The following is a 23,085-nucleotide window of genomic DNA, read 5'->3' as shown; positions in this document are numbered from 1 at the left end:
CTAAGATACCCTCAAACATAGGTTGCTGGAAAAAAAAACTAATTCCACGATCACCTATGCGAGTCTGGCCTTTGAAGATAAAACGATCAAAGCTAGGACGAATTTCCGAAGTGTCACAATCAGTAAAATGCAAAAAAGGAGAAGCGACCCCTTGGTCAAACCCCACTTGGAGAGCGGCGCAATCTGGAATATAAGACATCGCCATGAACTTACCAGCATGAAATCCAGGTAGATAATCGGGCAATACCGCCATCACTGAATCAAAGTCTGACGCTGACAAAACTTATGATGGCTCCAAATTCGAGCCTTTCAGCGGAGACGTAAAATCATAATGCGCAGGACCTGACCGACCATCATGGTAACGGAAAGGCTCTAAGTCTTTAGATATATCCATGAAATACGCCATATCACCCTTGGTAGCCTTTCCTCTGTCGCGCAAAAATTCATTCTCGGATAGCTATAAGTGGAAATGGTTGTACCAAGAGTACCATCATCTTGTGTGACCTCCTCTTCACGATGAACCGCTAACAAATTAGGCTCGAGATCATACTTAGGAAGATGTTCCCAGGACCATGCATGCATGAAAGAACTGAGAACAAAAGTCTCGACCTCATGAACCGCGTCAACTCTACGGATATCATGGCAAATTAAATCCAGCTGACGACATATGCTCCTCAAAAACATTGGAGCCAAAGAAAGTGAAACACCGAGCGACATAATATAACCATGGGTATAAGATCGCTCTTAATAGTGTCCCTGGGATTGTATTCAAAAACCCCTAAGGGGAGGCACGACCTTCTTGTCGACCAACCTTGGATCCCAGTACTCAATCCAAATAGGGAAAGAGGCGTGTATGTTATGTTTAATGACAAAATCATAAGGAACGATAGTCCATGCGGACGAGAAAGCCTGACCATGAAGCGCTTCATGGGCGCGGATAGAGCTGGAAAGCAAGCGCTTACCTATTGGACGTGGTGAAGGAGGTTTCTTACTCTCAATTACCTTGGATTTACCTTTGTCCGAGGGAGTTGATTTCTCTTGCTGACCAGTGGCTTTAGGCTTGCTCCTCTTTTTCGGCCACGTCGACAACTAATCCTTACTCACCTTCTCGTTGCGCGAGTCATCTTTGCAATCTAGCAGATAAGCCCATAACTCCTAATCCTCATCATCCAAAGCCTCAAAGATAGTTACCTCATCATAAGAATGAGTGTCGTGAACATGAAACCTTGTAAGCGCGACTACGTCCTACAGAACAATAGTAGCCTCTCCCCACGCAAAGAACAAAGTATGGACAGGAGGCGCCCAATGACAGCAAAGTCGCATCACTTCACGCTTACATCTAACTACCTCCCGATGACGAGATAAGTCTAGGGCCTCCTCAATGCCCGCCGAACGAAGGGTGGCCAAGTAGCCGTGATTGGAGAAGATATAAGATACCCAGTGCGGCCCTATAGTGGGCGTTACAACAGAAGAGAGGATCTCGATGGTAGGAAGACAATAATCGCCACGGTGAATAGTCATACGCGAAACTTTCTTGAATGAAAAGGTGGTTGGTTCTTACGGCTCGGGATACATAAGCCACCCAGGTGCATGGGGGTAAGGTAGTACAGATGGGTTAAGAAGACGGGGAATGAGAACATCATTTGTGGGAGGAACGCGTCGACCATTGCGAAGAACCTGCAACTTCAATGCGCGTTTCAAGCCAGCGTTCTGGAGGATTTCCTCAATCATATAAGACAAGCGATCGGCGGGTAGAGGTAATTGTAGCACTTCTTGACTTTCAGGCCCGACTTCCTATGTCTCTGTACCTATCTCTTCCTCGGATTCCTATTCCTCAGACGAGCTACTACCAGGGGAACCACTTGACATGGAGCGTGTTTGGTAGATTAAAAATAAGAAAGGAAAGCGATAGAGTAAATGGAAAGCAAAGAAAGGACTGGATGAATGTATATACATATAGGCGATCTCGGGACAAGGACGTGGAGGTTACAAAAAGATGAAATAACTGAGAGAAACTGAAAAAGGGTCTCTGACACGTCGTGGAAAGGCCAACCGTCGCAGCGGATGTGGGGATGATAAAGGGAACCTCCTTTCTTGTCTCTTAGGGGCGCACAAAAGGAAACTGACTGACTACCGGGTTATTTGATAATTAACCCAATTTTCAGGGGATTAATGTTGATACATGAAAATGGTTACCCCTTAGCAGGGGTAGGCAGCCCCTAAAAGGAGGATAAGCCCACCATGAAATTTAGGAGACTCAATCCCAAGTCCGATAGAATATATCCACAAAATGCAAAGGATAGTGAAGGGATTAGTAGGGAAGTAGAAGGTCACATTAGGAGGAATGGAAACAGTTGTAAATAAGGAAGCTTGTATGACATGTGGCATGATGTCATGAGAAGAAGGATTTTGGGAAAATCCTATATAAGGAAGGACATAATACAATAGAAAACAAGCTTTCTCTCATACTATTCTAGGAAGGTGTTGTCATTGTTGTGACTAGGACGTATAAGACCAATCTCATATTCACACATCAACAATAGTCAAGCTATAATATATAGTTAGTGCTAAAAACAACAATTATAATGGAAAGTCTATACACATTCGTGGAAGACATAATACCTTGAAACAACTAATCTCAAGCGACGTCATTTTCATTGATTGGATAAAGTCCAAGGAGAATATCGCGGACCCTTTGACGAAAGGTTTGTCCAAGGAGATAGTTAATAATACATCGAGAGAGATGGGGCTTAGGCTCATTAAATAAACTTGCCATGAAGGATACTCAACCTTGCTGACTGGAGATCCCAAGATCAAGATTTCGAATGAGACAACTAATTTGTGGTGGGTGACGGTAAACATTGTAGAGAATTTTATTTTATGTCCCTTCTTTATGGTGTAGACGTGATAGTGTGACTGCATGTGGAGGGTGATTTTTAAATAAGTTTTAATGAGTTATATAATTTCAATTTAATATTGAAGCGGGGTGTAGCAGTGAACACTCTTGATGGAACTCACTTTTCTGAATGAGGAAGTGGGTCGCTTCCTATGAGAATGTAGCTCATTCTCTAGAGCATTCTGATAAATGAGATATATCCATGGTCAAAACACAACGGCACAAACTTGACATTACCTAGAGAGATATCACACGTGGGTATTATCGCGAATTACTCAAGATATCGCGTTCACTGTCCATCAAGTAGTTTCAGCAATTTCTCACTAAGTAAAGGTTCAAGACCTCATGGACACCTCTTGCCTATAATGGTATTTCTTGTTTTACGTTTTCTGACTTTTTTTATTGATATTTCACTCATGTGAAGGATTGTTGGAGAAAATGAGTTTTTATCAAGTTTTGTTTTAATCTTGAACTTAGAACCTATGGAATGAACAAACTTGAAGTTTGTTATGGAACATCAGGCGGTTGTACCAAAAACGCGCGGACCATCATAACATGCCCGCAGCTCTTCCTCACACGCCCGCGACTCTTCCTCTCACACCAAGTGGAACTCCTGATTATTTTACTACTTTTTTATCCTATTTTATCTCACTTCATCCTATTTTATCTCACCTAAATATTAAATTTTATATTTTACCTTTATCATACAAAAAATTTTATATTAAAAAGAAATATTAGTGGGGCCCTGGAAAACCAAATATGTTCATTTTGCTCTAGTTTTCCGTAGTGGAAAACGCAGTTTGTTCAACTACGTGGCTCAACAAAAGAACATTTTTTTTTGATAACCTAAACTAGTGGTCCCTAGATTACATCCAAACTCCTTAAATTGAAGTGGATTCTAGCAATTACAGTCCGTGCGGATGAGGCATCCTGACCATGAAGCGCTTCATGGGCGCGGATAGAGCTGGAAAGGGGGTTTCTTACTCTCAATTACCTTGGATTTACCTTTGTCCGAGGGAGTTGATTTCTCTTGCTGACCAGTGGCTTTAGGCTTGCTCCTCTTTTTCGGCCACGTCGACAACTGATACTTACTCACCTTCTCGTTGCGCGACTCATCTTTGCAATCTAGCAGATAAGCCCATAACTCCTAATCCTCATCATCCAAAGCCTCAAAGATAGTTACCTCATCATAAGAATGAGTGTCGTGAACATGAAACCTTGTAAGCGTGACAAATGCCCGCCGAACGAAGGGTGGCCAAGTAGCCGGGATTGGAGAAGATATAAGATACCCAGTGCGGCCCTATAGTGGGCGTTACAACAGAAGAGAGGATCTCGATGGTAGGAAGACTATAATCGCCACGGTGAATAGTCATACGCGAAACTTTCTTGAATGAAAAGGTGGTTGGTTCTTCCGTCTCGGGATACATAAGCCACCCAGGTGCAGGGGGGTAAGGCAGTACGGATGGGTTAAGAAGACGGGGAATGAGAACATCATTTGTGGGAGGAACGCGCCGACCATTGCGAAGAACCTGCAACTTCAATGCGCGTTTCAAGCCAGCGTTCTGGAGGATTTCCTCGATCATATAAGACAAGCGATCGGCGGGTAGAGGTAATTGCAGCACTTCTTGACTTTCAGGCCCGACTTCCTATGTCTCTGTACCTATCTCTTCCTCGGATTCCTCTTCCTCAGACGAGCTACTACCAGGGGAACCACTTGACATGGAGCGTGTTTGGTAGATTAAAAATAAGAAAGGAAAGCGATAGAGTAAATGGAAAGCAAAGAAAGGACTGGATGAATGTATATACATATAGGCGATCTCGGGACAAGGACGTGGAGGTTACAAAAAGATGAAATAACTGAGAGAAACTGAAAAAGGGTCTCTGACACGTCGTGGAAAGGACAACCGTCGCAGCGGACGTGGGGATGATAAAGGGAACCTCCTTTCTTGTCTCTTAGGGGCGCACAAAAGGAAATTGACTGATTATCGGTTTATTTGACAATTAACCCAATTGTCAGGGACTAATGTTGATACATGAAAATGGTTACCCCTTAGCAGGGGTAGGCAGCCTATAAAAGGAGGATAAGCCCACCATGAAATTTAGGGGACTCAATCGCAAGTCCAATAGAATATATCCACAGAATGGAAAGGATAGTGAAGGGATTGGTAGGGAAGTAGAAGGTCACATTAGGAGGAATGGAAACAGTTGTAAATAAGGAAGCTTCTATGACATGTGGCATGATGTTATGAGAAGAAGGGTTTTGGGAAAAGCCTATATAAGGAAGGACATAATACAATAGAAAACAAGCTCTCTCTCATACTATTCTAGGAAGGTGTTGTCATTGTTGTGACTAGGACGTATAGGACCAATCTCATATTCACACATCAACGATAGTCAAGTTATAATAGTTAATGCTAAAAACATCAATTATAATGGAAAGTCTATACACATTCGTGGAAGACATAATACCTTGAAACAACTAATCTCAACCGACGTCATAACCATTGATTGGATAAAGTCCAAGGAGAATATCGCGGACCCTTTGACGAAAGGTTTGTCCAAGGAGACAGTGAGTAATACATCGAGGGAGATGGGGATTAGGCTCATTAAATAAACTTGCCATGAAGGATACTCAACCTTGCTGACTGGAGATCCCAAGATCAAGATTTCGGAGGAGACAACTAAATTGTGGTGCGTGACGGTAAACATTGTAGAGAATTTTATTTTATGTCCCTTCTTTATGGTGTAGACGTGATAGTGTGAATGCATGTGGAGGGTGATTTTTAAATAAGTTTTAATGAGTTCTATAGTTTCAATTTAATATTGAAGCGGGGTGTAGCAATGAACACTCTTGATGGAACTCACCTATCTGAATGTGGAAGTGGGCCGCTTCCTATGAGAATGTAGCTCATTATCTAGAGCATTATGACAAATGAGATATATCCATGGTCAAAATGGACACAACGGCACAAACTTGACAGTACCCAGAGAGATATCACACGTGGCTATTATCGCGAATTACTCAAGATATCGCGTTCACTGTCCATCAAGTAGTTTCGGCAATTTCTCACTAATCAAAGGTTCAAGACTTCATGGACACCTCTTGCCTATAATGGTATTTCTTGTTTTACATTTTTTGATTTTTTTTTTATTGATATTTCACTCATGTGAAGGATTGTTGGAGAAAATGAGTTTTTATCAAGTTTTGTTTTAATCTTGGTGGAAATGGAACTTAGGACCTTAGAACCTATGGAATGAACAAACTTGAAGTTTGTGATGGAACATCGGGCGGTTGTACCAAAAACGCGCGAGCCATCATAACACGCCCGCAACTCTTCCTCACACGCCCGCGACTCTTCCACTCACGCCAAATAGAACTCCTGATTACTTTACTACTTTTTTTATCCTATTTTATCTCACTTTATCCTATTTTATCTCATTTCATCCTATTTTATCTCACCTAAATATTATATTTTACCTTTATCATACAAAATATTTTATATTAAAAAGAAATATTAGTGGGGCCCTGGAAAACCAAATCTGTTCATTTTGCTCTAGTTTTCCATAGTGGAAAACGCAGTTTGTTCAACCACGTGGTTCAACAAAAAAACATATTTGTTTTTTTTTTTTGATAACCTAGACTAGTGGTCCCTAGATTACATCCAAACTCCTTAAATTGGAGTGGATTCTAGCAATTACAGGGTTCGAACCCCTACCTCCACAGTGGGAGGGAGCATGAGAACCATCAGACCACTTGATGATTCAAAAAAAAAAGACATATTTGTTGATTGCCATAGTAATTGCCCTTAGAGTCTCTAAGATCACTTAGAGTGTATTTGGCACCGACGGAGTTGAGGGGGGAGGGAAATTGGGGCAGGTAGTTGAAATTACATCTGTTTGGCATCATCTTTTTAGGGTGGATTTGATTTTCCTGTCAACTTATTTTCTTTCCATATGTGGAAAAGAAGCCGACACCTAAACCACGGAATTTCCAATTCCTTCCTTCTTTTCCTCCCATTTATAAACCAAATTTTCCATCTTTTTTCTTTCGTTCCAATTTTTTTTCCTCGCTCAAAATTTCCTCTGTAAGACAAACTCTAAATCTGGTTAAATTTCAATATTTCTCCATGATTCCATGATTGATTATGGTTAACTTTCTGTTGTTCTTCCTCTCACATGCTTGTATTAATTATATTTTCATGGATATACGAAACCCTAGATATTTTTCAGAACCAAATAAGTTGATTGGGTTCATAGGAAAGCAGGGGAGACGGATTTGATGGTTGAATATGGTGATATTGAAGATGAATTGAAGAAATTGGGGTTTCCAGGAATTGAATAGAAGATGGATTTGTAGTCTAGGGTTCTGCTGTATATATTAATTATGAATTGAAGAAATTTGGGTTTCCAGGAATTGAATAGAAGATGGATTTGTAGTCTAGGATTCTGTTGTTTATATTGATTATGAATTGATTTGCCAAGATGGGTTGTTGTGTTAAGATCTGGTGCTGCAGTTGTTAGCTGATGAAGATGATGTTATGGAGAAGAAAACATGGGTTTGACGCAGAGCTGAAAATTAAATTTTGAAGTCGAACAACATATTTTGAATCCATGGAGTTGAATTTCTAGATAGTTGGATTTCCAGTGGAAATTAAACTCCGCTGGTTCCAAACGAACCCTTACTCATTTTCACTATTTGTGAATGAAACCTTTAGTCCTACATAAGGAAACTAAAGATGATACCTCTCCATAAGAATATTTTTTTTTTGGATCTAAGGGTGGCTCTTTAGGCGATACACACTTTTATGTGAGGGAGCTCAGCTAAATTAGGAAATGGGCTAATTAGTGCAACCACACAGTTCACTGACGCGTGGTGCTTCGCACCGATGCACGCAAGCCGCCATCCATCTTGTCGGGCGAGGCAGTCTCGGGTTCTTGTGCGGTGTGGGTGTGGGTCAACCAAGACTTATCTTTTTGGGCAAAGTACTTTTGGATTATTTCCTAAACGAATTTAAAAAACGGGGGCTAGCTCAGCTGGTCATCCCCGTTTCCCAAAGTTTCATGCGTTTCAGGAGGTCCCAAGTTTGAGTCCCCAATGACGTAATATTGTAGGAATTAACATGGAAGGTAGAGTTAGCTTGCCCTCCTTGTGACACAATCTCAGCCCCCCATCCGCTTCGGCTCTCTTGGCTAGGTTACTCATGAGGCTCGCTAGTAGGCTAGCACGGCAACCTGTTCAATTAATGTAGTAGTACGTTGTTGGAGCTTAGCTTGTTAGGCTTCCAACTAGTTAATGTAATAATCTTTGTCAAATCAAATTAAATTGTATCCTAAATGTGGGGGTGTGCGTCCTTGGTGTGTGTTTGTTTTCTTACCAAAAATATTTTATAACATTTTCATGTACATAAATGGCGACATTATTTCTTACCATTTTTTTGACTATTTTATATCGATATATGCACCTTAATTTCACACATTAATTATTAATTGTGCATTGATTTCATCTTCTCCTTTTGCGTATAAAAAGAACAAAAAGTCTCAACAGACCGCCTAAAAAACCATGAAAAAAACCCGCTAGACACACTAATGTGCCCCCCTTCTAAACTCCCCAGGGGTGGGGCCCACTGGAGACCGAAAATTGTAAGGAGCGGTTTCTTATATTGCTTTTTGGTGGTTCGTTAAGAACTGTTGTAAAAATAATTCGAACTCCTCATTTCAAAATATGTTCACAAGAGTCTATGATCCCTATTTTCTTCGTCTTTCTCCCTTTGTGTGGTTTTTACATTCTGTGATTTGTTGTTGAGCTCGTTGAGTGGACAAGTACTGTACTGCTTATAATACTTGTAACGGACAATTTTATCCTGGATACACTTCATCACAGAATACTAACATCACTCATTTTTGAGACATATCATTAAATTATCGTGTTAAAGACAGCTTGATGATCAAGTGACTCTGTCCTCGGTGTTCCGTTTACATTTGAGTTTTATTCCGGTTATCAGAAGTTCGATTTTAACATCATTTTTGTCATCGTAGTTTCAACAATTGATACCAAGATGGATCGCTAATTAAAACCTGGTCTTTTGGAATGAAAGAAAAGCCGACCCCGTGGACTCATAATCTACCACTAGTTGTTTAATATTTTAATGTTTGTTTTCCATTTTATTTTGTGAAGACAAATACTTAAAATCTCATTTAGTCTTCGCACACCCTTTTTGTTTTGGATTCACTGGTGGCCATGCATGAATCACCATAATATTGACGCACCCCTCCTAGAATATCCCATTCATCCTTAAACTAATACTCCCTCCGTTCTTTTTTAATAGGCCAGTTTTATTTTTAGCGAAATTTAAGAAAATTAAGAAAACTAATCATTGAAAGTGGTCCTCATGACACTTGTCAATAAAAGAAATGAAGTGAAATGGTCTCATGACACTTGTTAGCAAAAGAAGTAAAGTGAAGTGGTCCACATGACACTTGTCATCAAAAGAAGTTAAGAGAAAAGTGGTCCCAAAAAATTAAAATAACATTTGACTTTCCCAATTAGGAAACTAGTCTATTTTTTTTGAAACTTTTATTTATAGAAACTGGCATATTAAAAAAGAACGGAATGAGTAGTTTTATATTTCTCTACTAGTTTTAATGTCGTCTTCACGCGTAAAAGGGGACCAAAGTCGTGTCCCGAAGGATATTCTATGCCGCCTGATTAATCGGATCAAGTTTTGTCCAACTTTTGAGTTTGATCTAACATTTGTCCAGGTTAGTGTTTGGTACTTGGAAAAAACGTTGACCCACGTTGACCCGTTAAGTCTTGACTTCTGTTTAATTAATATTTGAAAAATAAAAATAAAATCTATTTAGTTAACACCGTGACTGAAATACGTTTAGTTGAAGAAGAACCCTAATTGTTCTTCCCCAAATTGAAACCCCGTCCCAAATTACCCAACTGTTAATTGATTTTCTTCCCCCGAAACTCATTTCCTACATCATACTCAATCAAGTCCATAACTGCAATTCAACCAACTCATTCTTTTTCCCGTTGAATTCATCCACAGTAGATCCATACAAATCTCCTAACTTGCTTGAACCCAGAATACCATCACCTGTATTTCTCAGCCAAATTAACTTTATGACCACCACCTCAATCAAACCACACAAAAATCCCTTTTTGCTCTTTATTCAACATCATCACTCTGCCATCATCACCAGCAGCAGTTCTCATCCATACCCATGTCTCCAAATTCATTCAAAGATCTAACCATGGAAGAAACAATCATTTATTCGTCGTCCTTCTGCTCTATTCCTGAAGCTGTTGTAACAAAATGGAGGGACGTAAGGCCATGGATGTCAGTTCAGAAGTACAAAGAAGATTAATGGGGGTTCGAGTGATATGATAGATTTGAATTCAGGAAGGTTGTAGAGATCAAGAGCTTATGGTTTCATTGTGGTTCAATCGAGTTGAAATTAGAGAAGAGAAAGGGGATTTGGTTTGTGTCTAAACTCGAAGAGACAATGAGAAGGAAATGGAAAAATCGATAATTCATATATGTTCATGAAGACAAAACAAAATTGGGAAGGAAACAATGTAGAAATTGGTCCATTTGGTGGCTGTAACGAGCATCAATTTGATTATTGAAGATGATGGATATGTTTCTGTTGCTAGAAAAGAAGGGGTTTGAGAAGAAGACCGGGTAGGGAAGACAGTGGAGGACATAACAAGTCAATGTTACAAATGTTAAAGTAAAAATAGTATTTGCTCAATTTAATTCCAAAAGAGTTAAACACGTCACCAGTTAACGGATCAACGCGGGTCGACGTTTTTTCCAAGTACCAAACACCAACCTGGACAAATGTTAGATCAAACTCAAAAACTGGACAAATCGTAACAAAAACAAAATAATCCTTATTTATTTATTCTTGTTGACAAAGACCAGCTAGTTTTTGGGAATATAGACCATGTGTAATGAAAACCTGATCAGACATTTCAGAAAATTTCCTCTAAACACGTCAGAATGTTAAATTGATACACCCAAAATGCAACATAAGCACATACATCCGTTCGGATTTTGCGATTTTCACTCCGTCTCCAGGGAGTTTTGCATATCATAAAGCCAAAGTGACCGAGAGGGCTGGTCCAACAGTTGGAGTGTTCGATTACAAGTGATTGGCATGGAGTCATGGACTACTAAATCTAACTACTGAATGTCACTTTATGCGTACTCAGTATTCAAGCGGTCAAGCCAAGTTAATCAACAGAAGCATATAAATTAACATTGTTTTGAATGCTAAACCCGACAAGCCAACGTCAGGTGAGTTTTATATTGATCAAAGAGTAAAACCAAACTCGGCAGTTATGATTTGATTACAATTTGACTATGATTAACCGTCTAATTAGCTGGGCCAGGCGTACGACTAATGAAGTCAACATCATTTTTAAGAGTCAATAATTTTCTGACGAAACAATAGTGGGTATTTGGAAATATAATTAACAATGCATACCATGCCAAGTCGACAATGATCCACGTAATTGAAAGTCGAGATTCCCGCAGCAGTCAAACTTTTTTTAGAAGAGTGCAATGGCCTTCAACAGATGTAGGAAACCACTCGGTAACTTCAAAAATTAGTAATATATGCCAAAGTAGGCATCGATTCGTACAGAAGAAAATCAATTAACAAACGGCAACAAGTTATATATATCGGCGGTTAGCATAAGCTGAAAAGAAAATATCCTTTCTCATCCAAAGAGATGTAATATCAATTTGTCATTTTGTCTGATAAAATAAGATTATAAATCACTGTCAATACTACTAGTAGAAACTTCAGAGAAAACTTTGGTTCTTCCATGAACAGTAGTGGTTGGACTTCAGTTTAACTTTTTCATTAAAGAAAAAAGTAGTATGCATTTATCCTCAATAGCGCGTATTGATTGATTAAGAGGCTAAGTTGATGGAGCACATAATTGTACAGTTTTAATCGGAAGGAAAAGCGCGTTCATATGCATATGTCATTGGTTTGCTAAGTTTTATCCTTACAATCTTTAACATGATCTAAAGAAGCATCACAAAATAATTACTATTCCGAAATGTTCATGTTAAGGATCGAGCAAGAGAGAGGAGAGCATAAACGCGCGGAAGCAATAGACTACATTGATAATAATTTTGATGTCTTAATTTTCATGGCTTAATAGCCTATTTATATTGTTCACAAACTTGACGACCACTCAAGGTACTTACCTAACTAAGATCAAACTCTAAACATAGACACTTTCCTAATATAACTCTCACAACTTAATGTGCATATCTCCTAAATATAGACTCTCATATATTATTTCCTAATACCCTCCCTCAAGATGGAGCATGTAGATCACGAGTGCCCATCTTGGACCAAAGAAATTTAACTTCGGTTTTTTTTTTTTGTTTTTTTTCCAACGCTTTTGCGAAAAAAAAAAAATCTTCGGATCATAGTTTAAGGACGTTTCGGTCCTCTTCGTAGTTTAAGGACATTTCGGTCCCCTTCGTAGTTTAAGGACATTACGGTCCCATCTTCGTAGTTTAAGGACATTTTGGTCCTCTTCGTAGTTTAAGGACGTTTCGGTCCCCTTCGTAGTTTAAGAACATTACGGTCCCATCTTCGTAGTTTAAGGACATTTCGGTTCCATCTTCGTAGTTTAAGGACATTTCGGTCCCAATGCAAGTTTAAGGACATTGCGGTCCCATCTTCGTAGTTTTAGAACATTTCGGTTCCATCTTCGTAGTTTAAGGACGTTTCGGTCCTCTCTTCGTAGTTTAAGGACATTGCGGTCCCATCTTCGTAGTTTTAGAACATTTCGGTTCCCTTCGTAGAATACTTCTTGTACTCTTGGTTTCTTCGATAGAATACTTTTTGTACTCTCTCGACAACTCATAGGGTTTCAACCTATTATTGTTGTTCTTTTTCTCATCACCTCTTGGTGATTGTTTTCTTCTCTCTTTTTTTTTTTTTTTTCTTTCTTCACAACATGAATGTTGTTTCTTCTTCTCTTGTTCCAGTCACGCTATTTTTGCGAAACCTTCACACTTCTTTGTTCTTCAAGATTCTCTCACAATCTTGTCGTCTTTACAAAGTCTGCCACACTTTGTAGGATCTCTAAGTTTCTGCCACAAACTCTTCAACCACACTTCACTTCTTCCAACTGTTATTACACACTACTGTCACCAGCTTTCTTCTGTTACGCTTCTGTAACATTTCATCAGTAACACTTAACTGTTAATCTGTAACAGTTCTTCTGCAACTGTAACACTAACTTCCAATAACACTTTCCTTTTTTTTTTTTTTTTTTAAATCATGAAACCCTAACTCACCTGTTCCACACAAGCACACCTTAGTCTCCACTCTCCATATGAAACTTCTCTGCATTACATTAATGGCAGCAGCAGTAAAACCAATGCCATTAACTCGCTGTAACTAGCTCCATTCTTCACCACTTCTTTGTTTAATCCAAACTCGCCATTGTTAGCAGCAACGGTAGCAACCAACTCAATTCCAAAGTTCAATTACCATTAGAAGTACTCCAGCAAACACTCAAGTAGTCCGTAACACCACATCTCTTACTGTTTTCTCGGACAAGAAACAACACAAATCTACTTCATCTTCGAACTCAAATGATAATGGCAGCAACCTCCATCATGAGCTCCAGACTCTCTGCATCTTCATCGTCGTTCTTTCCACAATTATCATAACTCGACTGCAGCACCTCAACGTTCTTCCCTGTTTCCATCACCAATGACCACCACCTTTCTCCAATCACAGCTGCTCTTTCATCAAGTTTTCATCACCAGCTCGAACTCTTTCTCTGTATTCACCATCACGATCACCACCAGCAGCAAGCTCATGGCGTACTCAAGTAATCCATAGCATATCTAAGCACCTATCATCTTTTCTTCTTCAGCAACATCAACGAGAATCACCAACAACTCAAGACAATTCGAATCCCAGCTCGAGTTCTAATCTCCTGGTTCTTAACAAATTCTCGATTGCTTCTTAATGCTCAATTCTTTCTTTCCTTCTCCGTAGCACGAAAAATACTAGAAAACCAACACAAAGCTCAACTCGCATTGGATCATTGTTTTCTCGACCAAACTCAGTCTTCGTTTTCACCAACAGACTCCGTCAATTTTTTCACGGATCTGCTCAAACTCCAAATAAGTCGCACCCAATATTTCTTTCTTACTCGCAATCTATTACCCAATCGTAATATGGAAGCAGCAGTAACTTTCCTTGTTTTTATAAATCTCGGCCACTCGGTGGCTCACAACTATCTGCAAAGATGCCATAGACCATTGGAAACAGCCTCTGTTAGCTGTTTTCACGGCCATGACCTCTTCCCATTCCACGTCTTCCATCTTTCTCTTTTAGGTCGTCTGGAAGCCCAACCTTTGTAATCACACACAACTTGGCAGTATCCACTTTCTTGTTAACACACCTTTGTCACGACTTGACTTGTACCCTAGCTAGGTTTAGCCCGTAGTGAACAAAGATACATCACCTTTTTTTTTTTTTTTTTTTTTTTAACCCTAAATCGAAAACTCTCTAACTTTCTCTCCTCTCTCTACCTCTCATCTTGCTCTGATACCATGTTAAGGATCGAGCAAGAGAGAGGAGAGCATAAACGCGCGAAAGCAATAGACTACATTGATAATAATTTTGGTGTCTTAATTTTCATGGCTTAATAGCCTATTTATATTGTTCACAAACTTGACGACCACTCAAGGTACTTACCTAACTAAGATCAAACTCTAAACATAGACACTTTCCTAATATAACTCTCACAACTTAATGTGCATATCTCCTAAATATAGACTCTCATATATTATTTCCTAATAGTTCACCTTGCCTGTGGTGCACGCAATTTTCCTTAGATTTATGATGAGATTTTTAGGTTCTTAGAAGAATTTTAGATGGGATTGAACAGGGCTCTGCAGACACCTCTTCCGACCGAGATGTTTTAATAATATTTGAACATGCAAAATATTCAAGTAATTTCCAAATGCATCATCTACTGCGACCTACTAACAGTGTAATTCATAAAATAAATAAAAAAAAAGAATTGGGTACTTGTGTAAAAATGATAAGAAGCGGAAGCTTATAATGAAAATAAATTGAAATTGATAACTTGAAAAGGATAAATAATCAACCAATTTAGTTTCTTCTACCCTTTGAATAAAGGAAGAACCTAATAATGGAGATTCTTCTCAAATAACTTACAATTTCTATCCAATTAAATTGGAAACTATAAGATTATGAGAGGCATCTAGTTGATACGCTAGAATTAGATGATCTAATTCCCCATAGAGATAACAATTAGGTTTGAAAGAAGAGAACCTCTCATTCTTCACACAATATTCTAAAACCCAAGCTAAAACTCTCCCCTTTAGCCTTATCTCTTCTAATTTATACTAGCACCAAGGGCATACTTGGCATATTCAAAGTAATTCTAGGATGGACTATAAATGGTGCTTCAATATCGATATGGGACATCCACAATACATCATCCTCCCCTTCTTTAAACAAATTCGTCGTCGAGTTCTTCAAAGCGTATTCTCCATTTGTGCTTGAACTTCTTCCTTGCTTGAAGAAAATTCTACCTCTACACCTTCCATTATAATTACTCACCAAATGTAGCACTTTGTAGTCATAGTTGAGAGCATCCCCAAGTAGTAATGACATACAAAGTATTTCTTGGTTTGTAAATACATCATCTTCCCCTTGTTTGAACAAATTCATCCACGAATTCTCCAAAGCATATTCTCCATTAGTGCTTGAACTTCTTCCTTGTTTTAAGACAATTCTCCCTCTACACCTTCCATTATAATTACTCACCAAATATAGCACTTTGTTGTCATCGTTGAGAGCATCCCCAAATAGTAAAGAAAAACCAAGCATTTCTCTCAACCTTGCACGAAGACTACAACCATGAAACTTATCTTCAATGAAAGGCCAAATTGGATTCATATATATTGCCTCCCCATTTTGTTGTAGCTTGAGCGAAGGCTTGCTTCTGGTAGTCGGTTCACATACTTGAAATTGTTCTCGAGATGCTTCTAACATAGCATTTTTCAATTCAATATCATACCTTGGTACACCAAAATCTTTTACTTCGCTACCATTAACTACCTCATCAAAAATTGAACACAAAGGATTGTATTCTTCTTTCTCTTGATTCTTACATGATAGAACTTGCTCCATAGAAGTGAAATAATTAATGATTTGATCCACATTCATGCCATCTTGATAGATTGGAAGATTACCCACTATTTCACTTTCCCCATGACTCAAATAACTATCAAATTTTGGTGGAGACATTTCATCAAACATCTTGTGGGAAATTTGTTCATCCTCATATCCACCAACCAAAATTGACACATCTAGTTCACTTACATAATCACAATCATTAGGTAGAATCCTTTCTTGGTTATGGAGACTTACAAGTTTCGAATAATATTCTTCACAAATTTCTCCCATACTTAGATACATATCATCAAACACTTCATGTACAATATTCATTAACACATCCTTTGAATGAATCCTACCCAAATTAACTTCTCTTTTGTAAACCACAGTGAAATCAATATAAGATTGAAAAACCCAATTTGAAAATACTATCAAAGAACATAAAAATCAACCCAAAATACTTGATAAAGAGATTAGTAGTGTTCACCTCAAGAACAAGTATCTTCACCAATGACCACCTTTTCCCCTTGAGAATCAAAACCCAAGCTCTGATACCAAATAATGAGAAGCGAAAGCTTATAATGAAAATAAATTGAAATTGATAACTTGAAAAGGATAAATAATCAACCAATTTAGTTTCTTCTACCCTTTGAATAAAGGAAGAACCTAATAATGGAGATTCTTCTCAAATAACTTACAATTTTTACCCAATTAAATTGGAAACTATAAGATTATGAGAGGCATCTAGTTAATACTCTAGAATTTGATGATTAAATTCCCCCTAATGATAACAATTAGGTTTGAAAGAAGAGAACCTCTCATTCTTCACACAATATTCTAAAACCCAAGCTAAAACTCTCCCCTTTAGCCTTATCTCTTCTAATTTATATTAGCACCAAGAGCATACTTGGCATATTCAAAGTAATTTTAGGATGGACTATAAATGGTGCTTCAATATCGATATGGGACATCCACAATACATCAAAAAACTAGTATAGATTAATTTTTTGGCTACCTCCCCTTTATTACCACTCTTTTAAGCCATCGCTGTTGTGATGGGGCGCATGTCACCTATGGTAAACCTGGAACAAAATAAACAATGCGGGTTCCCAGAAGCTTCATAAGTCCGAATAAAACAATAAGTGGTAAATTTTCCCAGAAATTTTCCACTTTTAAACACAGGTGACAGTCACGCATGCTTACCGTTTTGATGGGTGTGTGGGCTACCCCAAAATTTATATATACTAGGTTGTCTGAAGAGGAAAAAAAAATCATCAAAAGAAAGCAAACCAACTCTCTAAACTAGTAGAGAATCTTTCCTCTTCTTAGTTGCACCTTCCTTCACTATACCAAAATTTCAAATATTTTCCTGGCAGTTACATGGTCACCACCACTACCATTTCCATTCCAACCGCCGCCACCATAACCACTACTTCTGATCGTACTGATGATTTCGAGTCTCTCCTTCGATTTGAAATTCTTCCTCACAATCATACATATTCGTCTTCATCCCAACCTAAGACTCAATATGCCTGGGACCGAATTTCCGGGAAAATTTATATCGATGGAGTTCTTGCTAAGATGAAGCAAATCCACACGCCACCAACTTCAGTTGCTACGGGTTCATCATCACCTCAATATCATGGTCATGACCAATGCTCTGTTACAGAAGCACAACAACAAGAAGTTGGTCCCATTAACGTTGCCGATTTCTCTTGTGCTTATGTTTCTAATGCTGTTGCTGATGCGCAAGCCGCTTCTTCTCAACTAAACATGGATAACAGAACTGATGAAAGTGAACAGCTGATAGACACTCACCTTCAGGCAGATGACAACACTCCAGTGATACTAGCTGCCTCCAGCGTTGTTACTTCTGATGCATTTGCTTCTCAAAACTCGGAAATCATTGCTATCGATACTGATCACCATCACAATAACATGGAACAGAACGTTGTTCATGTTGACGACGATCAATCAGTGGTGGCACCATTAATAACCAGCACCCTTATCAGCAAGGAAATTCTATCTAGTATTGTCAAGGATAGGAACTTCCGCGTCCTCCGTGATCTCGGTGGACTTGAAGGAGTTGCAGCCAAACTTGATACAAATTTGGACCACGGAATTTGTATTAGTACTGAAGATCTTCGTAATAGGAAAAACAGATACGGTTCAAATATCTATGGGGAAGAGCTACTAAATACTTCCAGAAGCTTCTTCAACATTGTACTCAAGCCGACCTTGGTGAACTGGAATATTTTCCTTCTTTTGTGTGTTGCATCCTTGTCTCTTGGGTCTGGAATCAAGGAAGATCCAAGGGTAAATAACCTTGGTTGGTTCGACGGCACAGCAATATTTGTGGCCATCTTCTTGCTGGTAGCAATACCTGCATACAGAAACTACAAGGCTTTCCGCAAATCACAAGACATACTAAATTACATCGAAGTTCTGAGATGTTTAAAGCGGCAACTGATTGCTGTTTCCGAAATCGTGGTAGGTGATGTGGTGTTCCTGAAAACTGAAGACTGGGTTCCAGCTGATGGACTGTTCATAGATGGTAACAAGTTAAAACTGGACGACGATGACTCTAGATATATCGACCGTGTTGAGAACCCATTTCTGTGTTACGGTGCTAAGGTGATCGAGGGATCTGGTCACATGCTTGTTACATCTGTGGGAAACAACACATCACTTGGGGAGATGATGATGAGCACAACAACAAATGATTGTGACCTGAAAGAGCAATCACCATTTCAAGTTAAATTAGACAAGTTGAGCTCGGCTGTTCAAAATATCAGCATGATCCTGACTATCTTCATCCTTGGAGTAGCGCTCTTGATGAAATTGTTTCTAAGAAAAAGAAATGGGAAGGTTGGTTCCTCTAACCAAATAAATAAAAAATCTGAAATCCAGGAGTTGACGCGGTCTGTAGAAAAAATGCTCTCAAAGCGAAGAAGTATTGGCCGCAGTCTTAAAACTATGCTTTCGTTGTTGCTAGTTGGAATACAAGAGGGGTTGCCCTTGATTTTCACTCTTTTCTTCTTCTTCTGGAATGAGAAAATGAAGAAAAACTATCAAGTCCTAATTCGCAGACCATGTCTTGATGTTAAAATGGGCTCAGTTACAACTCTAATTTGCACGATTGAAGGGCTAATAACATCAAATCAGATGGAGGTTAGCGTGTTCTACATAGGCGACCAAGAAGCTAAGCGTGGAGATGACATACAGACGTTTGTCACATCCAAAGACGTTATTGAAGCCATCCATGATGGAATAGTTTCTACACTACCTCAAGTACACATGTTTGATCAGAATCTTGCTAGCTCTATTGAAGACCCACTCCTTCATTGGCCTGAACTGAAGTTGAGAATGAATGAGATAGAGGTCGAGAGAGGAAGGAGAAAGGTTCTAGCAGCGAAATCCTTTTGCTTTGGAAAAAGACTAAGTGCTTTTTTGTTGAAGAAGGATAATGATGCAGAGGAAACTATCCATCTTCACTGGAAAGGAACTGCTGAGACCATATTGGCCATGTGCTCCACGTGCTATGATAATGGTGGGATTGTACACCCAATGGATGACGAAAAACGAGCTGCATTTACCCAGCGCATTGAAAGTATAGATACCAAAGGTCTGGAACCCATTGCATTTGCTTGTAGACGAATTGATATAGATGGCAATGATGATGAGGTTGTGGATTATAGTGGCTTCCTTTATGAAGATGGATTGACATGGGTGGGGTTGTTGGGTCTGAAGTACTCTCATTGTTCAGATGAAAAAAGCGACGCAGTGGCTGAATTTCTGAAGGCTGGAGTCAGTATCAAATTAGTTTCCTCCCAGAGACTGTCTGTGCTGAAAACTATAGCCATGGAGTCTGGTATCCTTCCGGTGACTGATCTTGAAGCGGCAAATTCCATGATAGAAGGTGAAGAATTCAGGAATCTTTCCAATGCAGACAGATTCAATATTGTGGATCAAATAGTTGTTATGGGAAGCTCGCTGCCTTCAGACAAACTCCTTTTTGTACAATGCTTGAAAAAAGAAGGTGAAATTGTTGCGGTCACTGGAACCACGTTGAGCGATAGTCCTTCACTAAAAGCAGCTGATGTAGGGATCTTGATGGGCAAAAGGAATATCAACTCTGAAATGGCGAAAGAGAATTCAGGTATTGTCATCTTAGATAGTGGTAAATATTTTAACTCCATTAAAACTATCTTGCTATTTGGCAGATGTAATTACCAAAACATCCGAAAATTCACCCAGTTCCAGCTTATCTTCATAGGTTCTAGCCTAGTAATAAACTTGGTCACAACAATATCAACAGGCGACAGCCCATTTCCATCACTTCAGTTACTTTTGGTGAACCTGATAGTGAGCAGTCTAGCTGCATTTGCTATGCTGACAATTCCACCAAAAACCGAAGAACTATTGGAGATGAAACCAATAAAACACTCTGATGAACCCCTTATTTCAAAACCTATGTGGAGGAACATACTTGTTCATGTTTGCTATCAAGCAGTGGTTTTGCTAAGTTTTCAGTTCATCAAGACAGGGTTAAGTGATAGTGTAAAGAGCGCCATAATTTTCAACGGGTTCGTTCTTTACAACATTTTGAATCAACTCAGTGCAAGAGACATTGAGAAGAAGAACGTGTTCAAGGGATTATCCTGTTTTTTTGAAGGAAAAACGTATCGGTTTCTAGTGGCTGTGGGAGTTCCAATTTTCTTGCTAGTGGTAGTGATGGAGTTTGCTGCAAAGTATACAGATGTTGCAAAACTGACGCTGTTTCAGTGGGTTATTTGTTTTGTATTTGCATTCACTTCGCTTCCTGTGGATTGTATTGGGAAGTACTTGTTACCATCAGCATGTTTCTTCACAAACATAGGAAATTAGGGTCTCCTTGCAGCCCCCCAAGCCATGCATCCCCTGTGTATATGCACCTTCTAGATGTGTCAACATTTGTATCATGAAGTATAATAATGTTCATGCATATCCAAAATAAGAAATGTATATAGGTATATGACATGATGTTACAATGTATATTAGTCCATATATACATACTACATTCACAGAAATTGGAATGTGATGTTACATGCATTGCTGATCATGGTAGTAAAGTGAAGATGCGCAGTAATGCTTGTAATTGTTATGATAATGTACATATAATCAAAGGTACGATCTTACTGTTAATGTGTACTTCTGTAGTGATACAGATGATATGCAGATATTTACTGTAAATGTTGTACGTATGACTTGCTTCGAGCATCAAAATGTCTCTCGTCCCTGTGGGTGAAACGCTGATACCACATTTTCCCTAGGAAAATCATTCTCAAATCAAATGCGTCTGGATTCACTTGCCTATAATTTTGACTGCTCTATCTGAGCAAGAATTTGGAAGAATTGTCCTATTTGTTATAAAGTGCAAACTTTCCCCAAAGATATTGAGACCACCATGACACTAGCTAGGATCTGAACTACTTGAGTCTAGATTTGTATGGAAACGCGTGATTCAGATCTTGGGTTTACAAAACTTAAAAACCCCATGGAGTCAAACTAAAATTCATGTCTTGATCACAGATAAAAAAAATGCGGATGTTTAATGAAACTTTAGTTTGCAAATGTAACGTGGAAGGAGAGAGACTGTTATTTATTTACTTCTGCAGTGTGTCCATGCGGTTCAAGTGTGGCAGGAGCTCCTTCCTCCTGTTCCAAACTGGTCATGGAATTTACCAAACCCGATTCCAGTTCTGTTCAGACAATGGGTACTAATAAGTTTCGAGATAATAGGATTTGTTTGCCAGCTTTACTATGGAAAAGGAAAGAAAATAAATAAACTTCAGCTCCCCTTGATGTCGCCGGCGGGTGGCCTGTGCAGTTAAGGCCTCCTCCTCCATGTACTCGTGGGTTCATTCGAGTTTTATTGTCTGAATTCTTTTTTCTCCTTTCGGTTCTTGGATTCTGTGGGAAATTTTTTAAAAAACTTGGCACTCGGCAGCTACCATGAATAAAGTGGTACCATATTTTTTATTGCTACTATGTAGTTTCTGTACATTTTATTTTGAGGAAAAAAAACTACCAATAGTTCATTACCACTGAGTGTGATCTTTGATCAGTGCCGGCCGGGTTAGATTTTGGTTTGTTTTTTTTTTTTTTTTTTTGGGAATCATATACTAGTATATCCGCAATATGAGAACATCGTTTCGAAATTACTGGATATGTCAGTATACTAACCCAAATATAAAAAGCAAAATTTGAAATAATCAATGAAGACATCCACAACCACTAGAATTTACATAGCTTTGCAGAAATAAAATATTCGAAACTTAACCAAACCGCCACGCTTGCGTATATTGAGGTTTTCCATATCCGTGTAGTACATAATCCCCAGCTACACGACCATTAACTATGCAATCAATAATTGAGAGAACTAAACATGTAATTTGCAGTATGCTGCAAACAAATGCATCAGTGTAGCACTTAATTTGGCAGACCATAACTAATTCGATAAGCATTATCTTAAATGGATGATCAAGATTCATAAATGAGTTATGCATACCATCTTCAGGTTTTGAGGTTCTGGAATTTGGGTGACTAAGAGATCTATTCCTCCGTAGTTCAAAAAAAACTTGGCTTACTTAGATAGATTTGTAGGATTGACCAGTTGACAGATGCATTTCATAACAGGCATGAGGAGGAAGTCGCCATGTAATTGTGATCCAGCCACTTGACACTCCACTAGTTAGTTCGCTTCGTGATATATACTGATTTTAATCTTCATCATCGATACTTTTTAAGCTACTTGTAATTGATTACTAATTTTTGAACCAACTACACTTGTACTAGGTGTGTCTGGTCCCAGATTGAGTCAACAAATTAGCTTGGGCCTCTTAGGTGGAAAATATCCCCTGCTTCCGAAACATGTTCTATAACTGGTTAGTAAGTCATAACAACATCTCTCCAACTACGATGCCATTTAATTGTATTTG

The 23,085-nt window shown here is 38.8% G+C and overlaps 1 protein-coding gene across 1 annotated transcript; it reads left to right on the top strand.

Moving 5' to 3' along the window:
- The first annotated feature begins 17,376 nt into the window (after positions 1 to 17,376).
- On the top strand, positions 17,377 to 21,265 carry LOC113302537 (calcium-transporting ATPase 12, plasma membrane-type-like). The gene has a single exon (XM_026551464.1). The coding sequence runs from the start codon at positions 17,486 to 17,488 to the stop codon at positions 20,990 to 20,992; it is 3,507 nt and encodes a 1,168-aa protein (XP_026407249.1). The 5' UTR covers positions 17,377 to 17,485; the 3' UTR covers positions 20,993 to 21,265.
- Positions 21,266 to 23,085: the final 1,820 nt, after the last annotated feature.

Source organism: Papaver somniferum, chromosome 1 (genome assembly GCF_003573695.1).
Source record: "Papaver somniferum cultivar HN1 chromosome 1, ASM357369v1, whole genome shotgun sequence".
NCBI classification, from domain to species: domain Eukaryota; kingdom Viridiplantae; phylum Streptophyta; class Magnoliopsida; order Ranunculales; family Papaveraceae; genus Papaver; species Papaver somniferum.
Note: the sequence above shows the minus strand (reverse complement) of the source record. Positions and strands in the feature narration are given on the sequence as shown.

Excerpts from the sequence above, each read along its gene's own strand:
- LOC113302537 (XM_026551464.1), top strand. The coding sequence starts at position 17,486 with ATGGTCACCACCACTACCATTTCCATTCCAACCGCCGCCACCATAACC.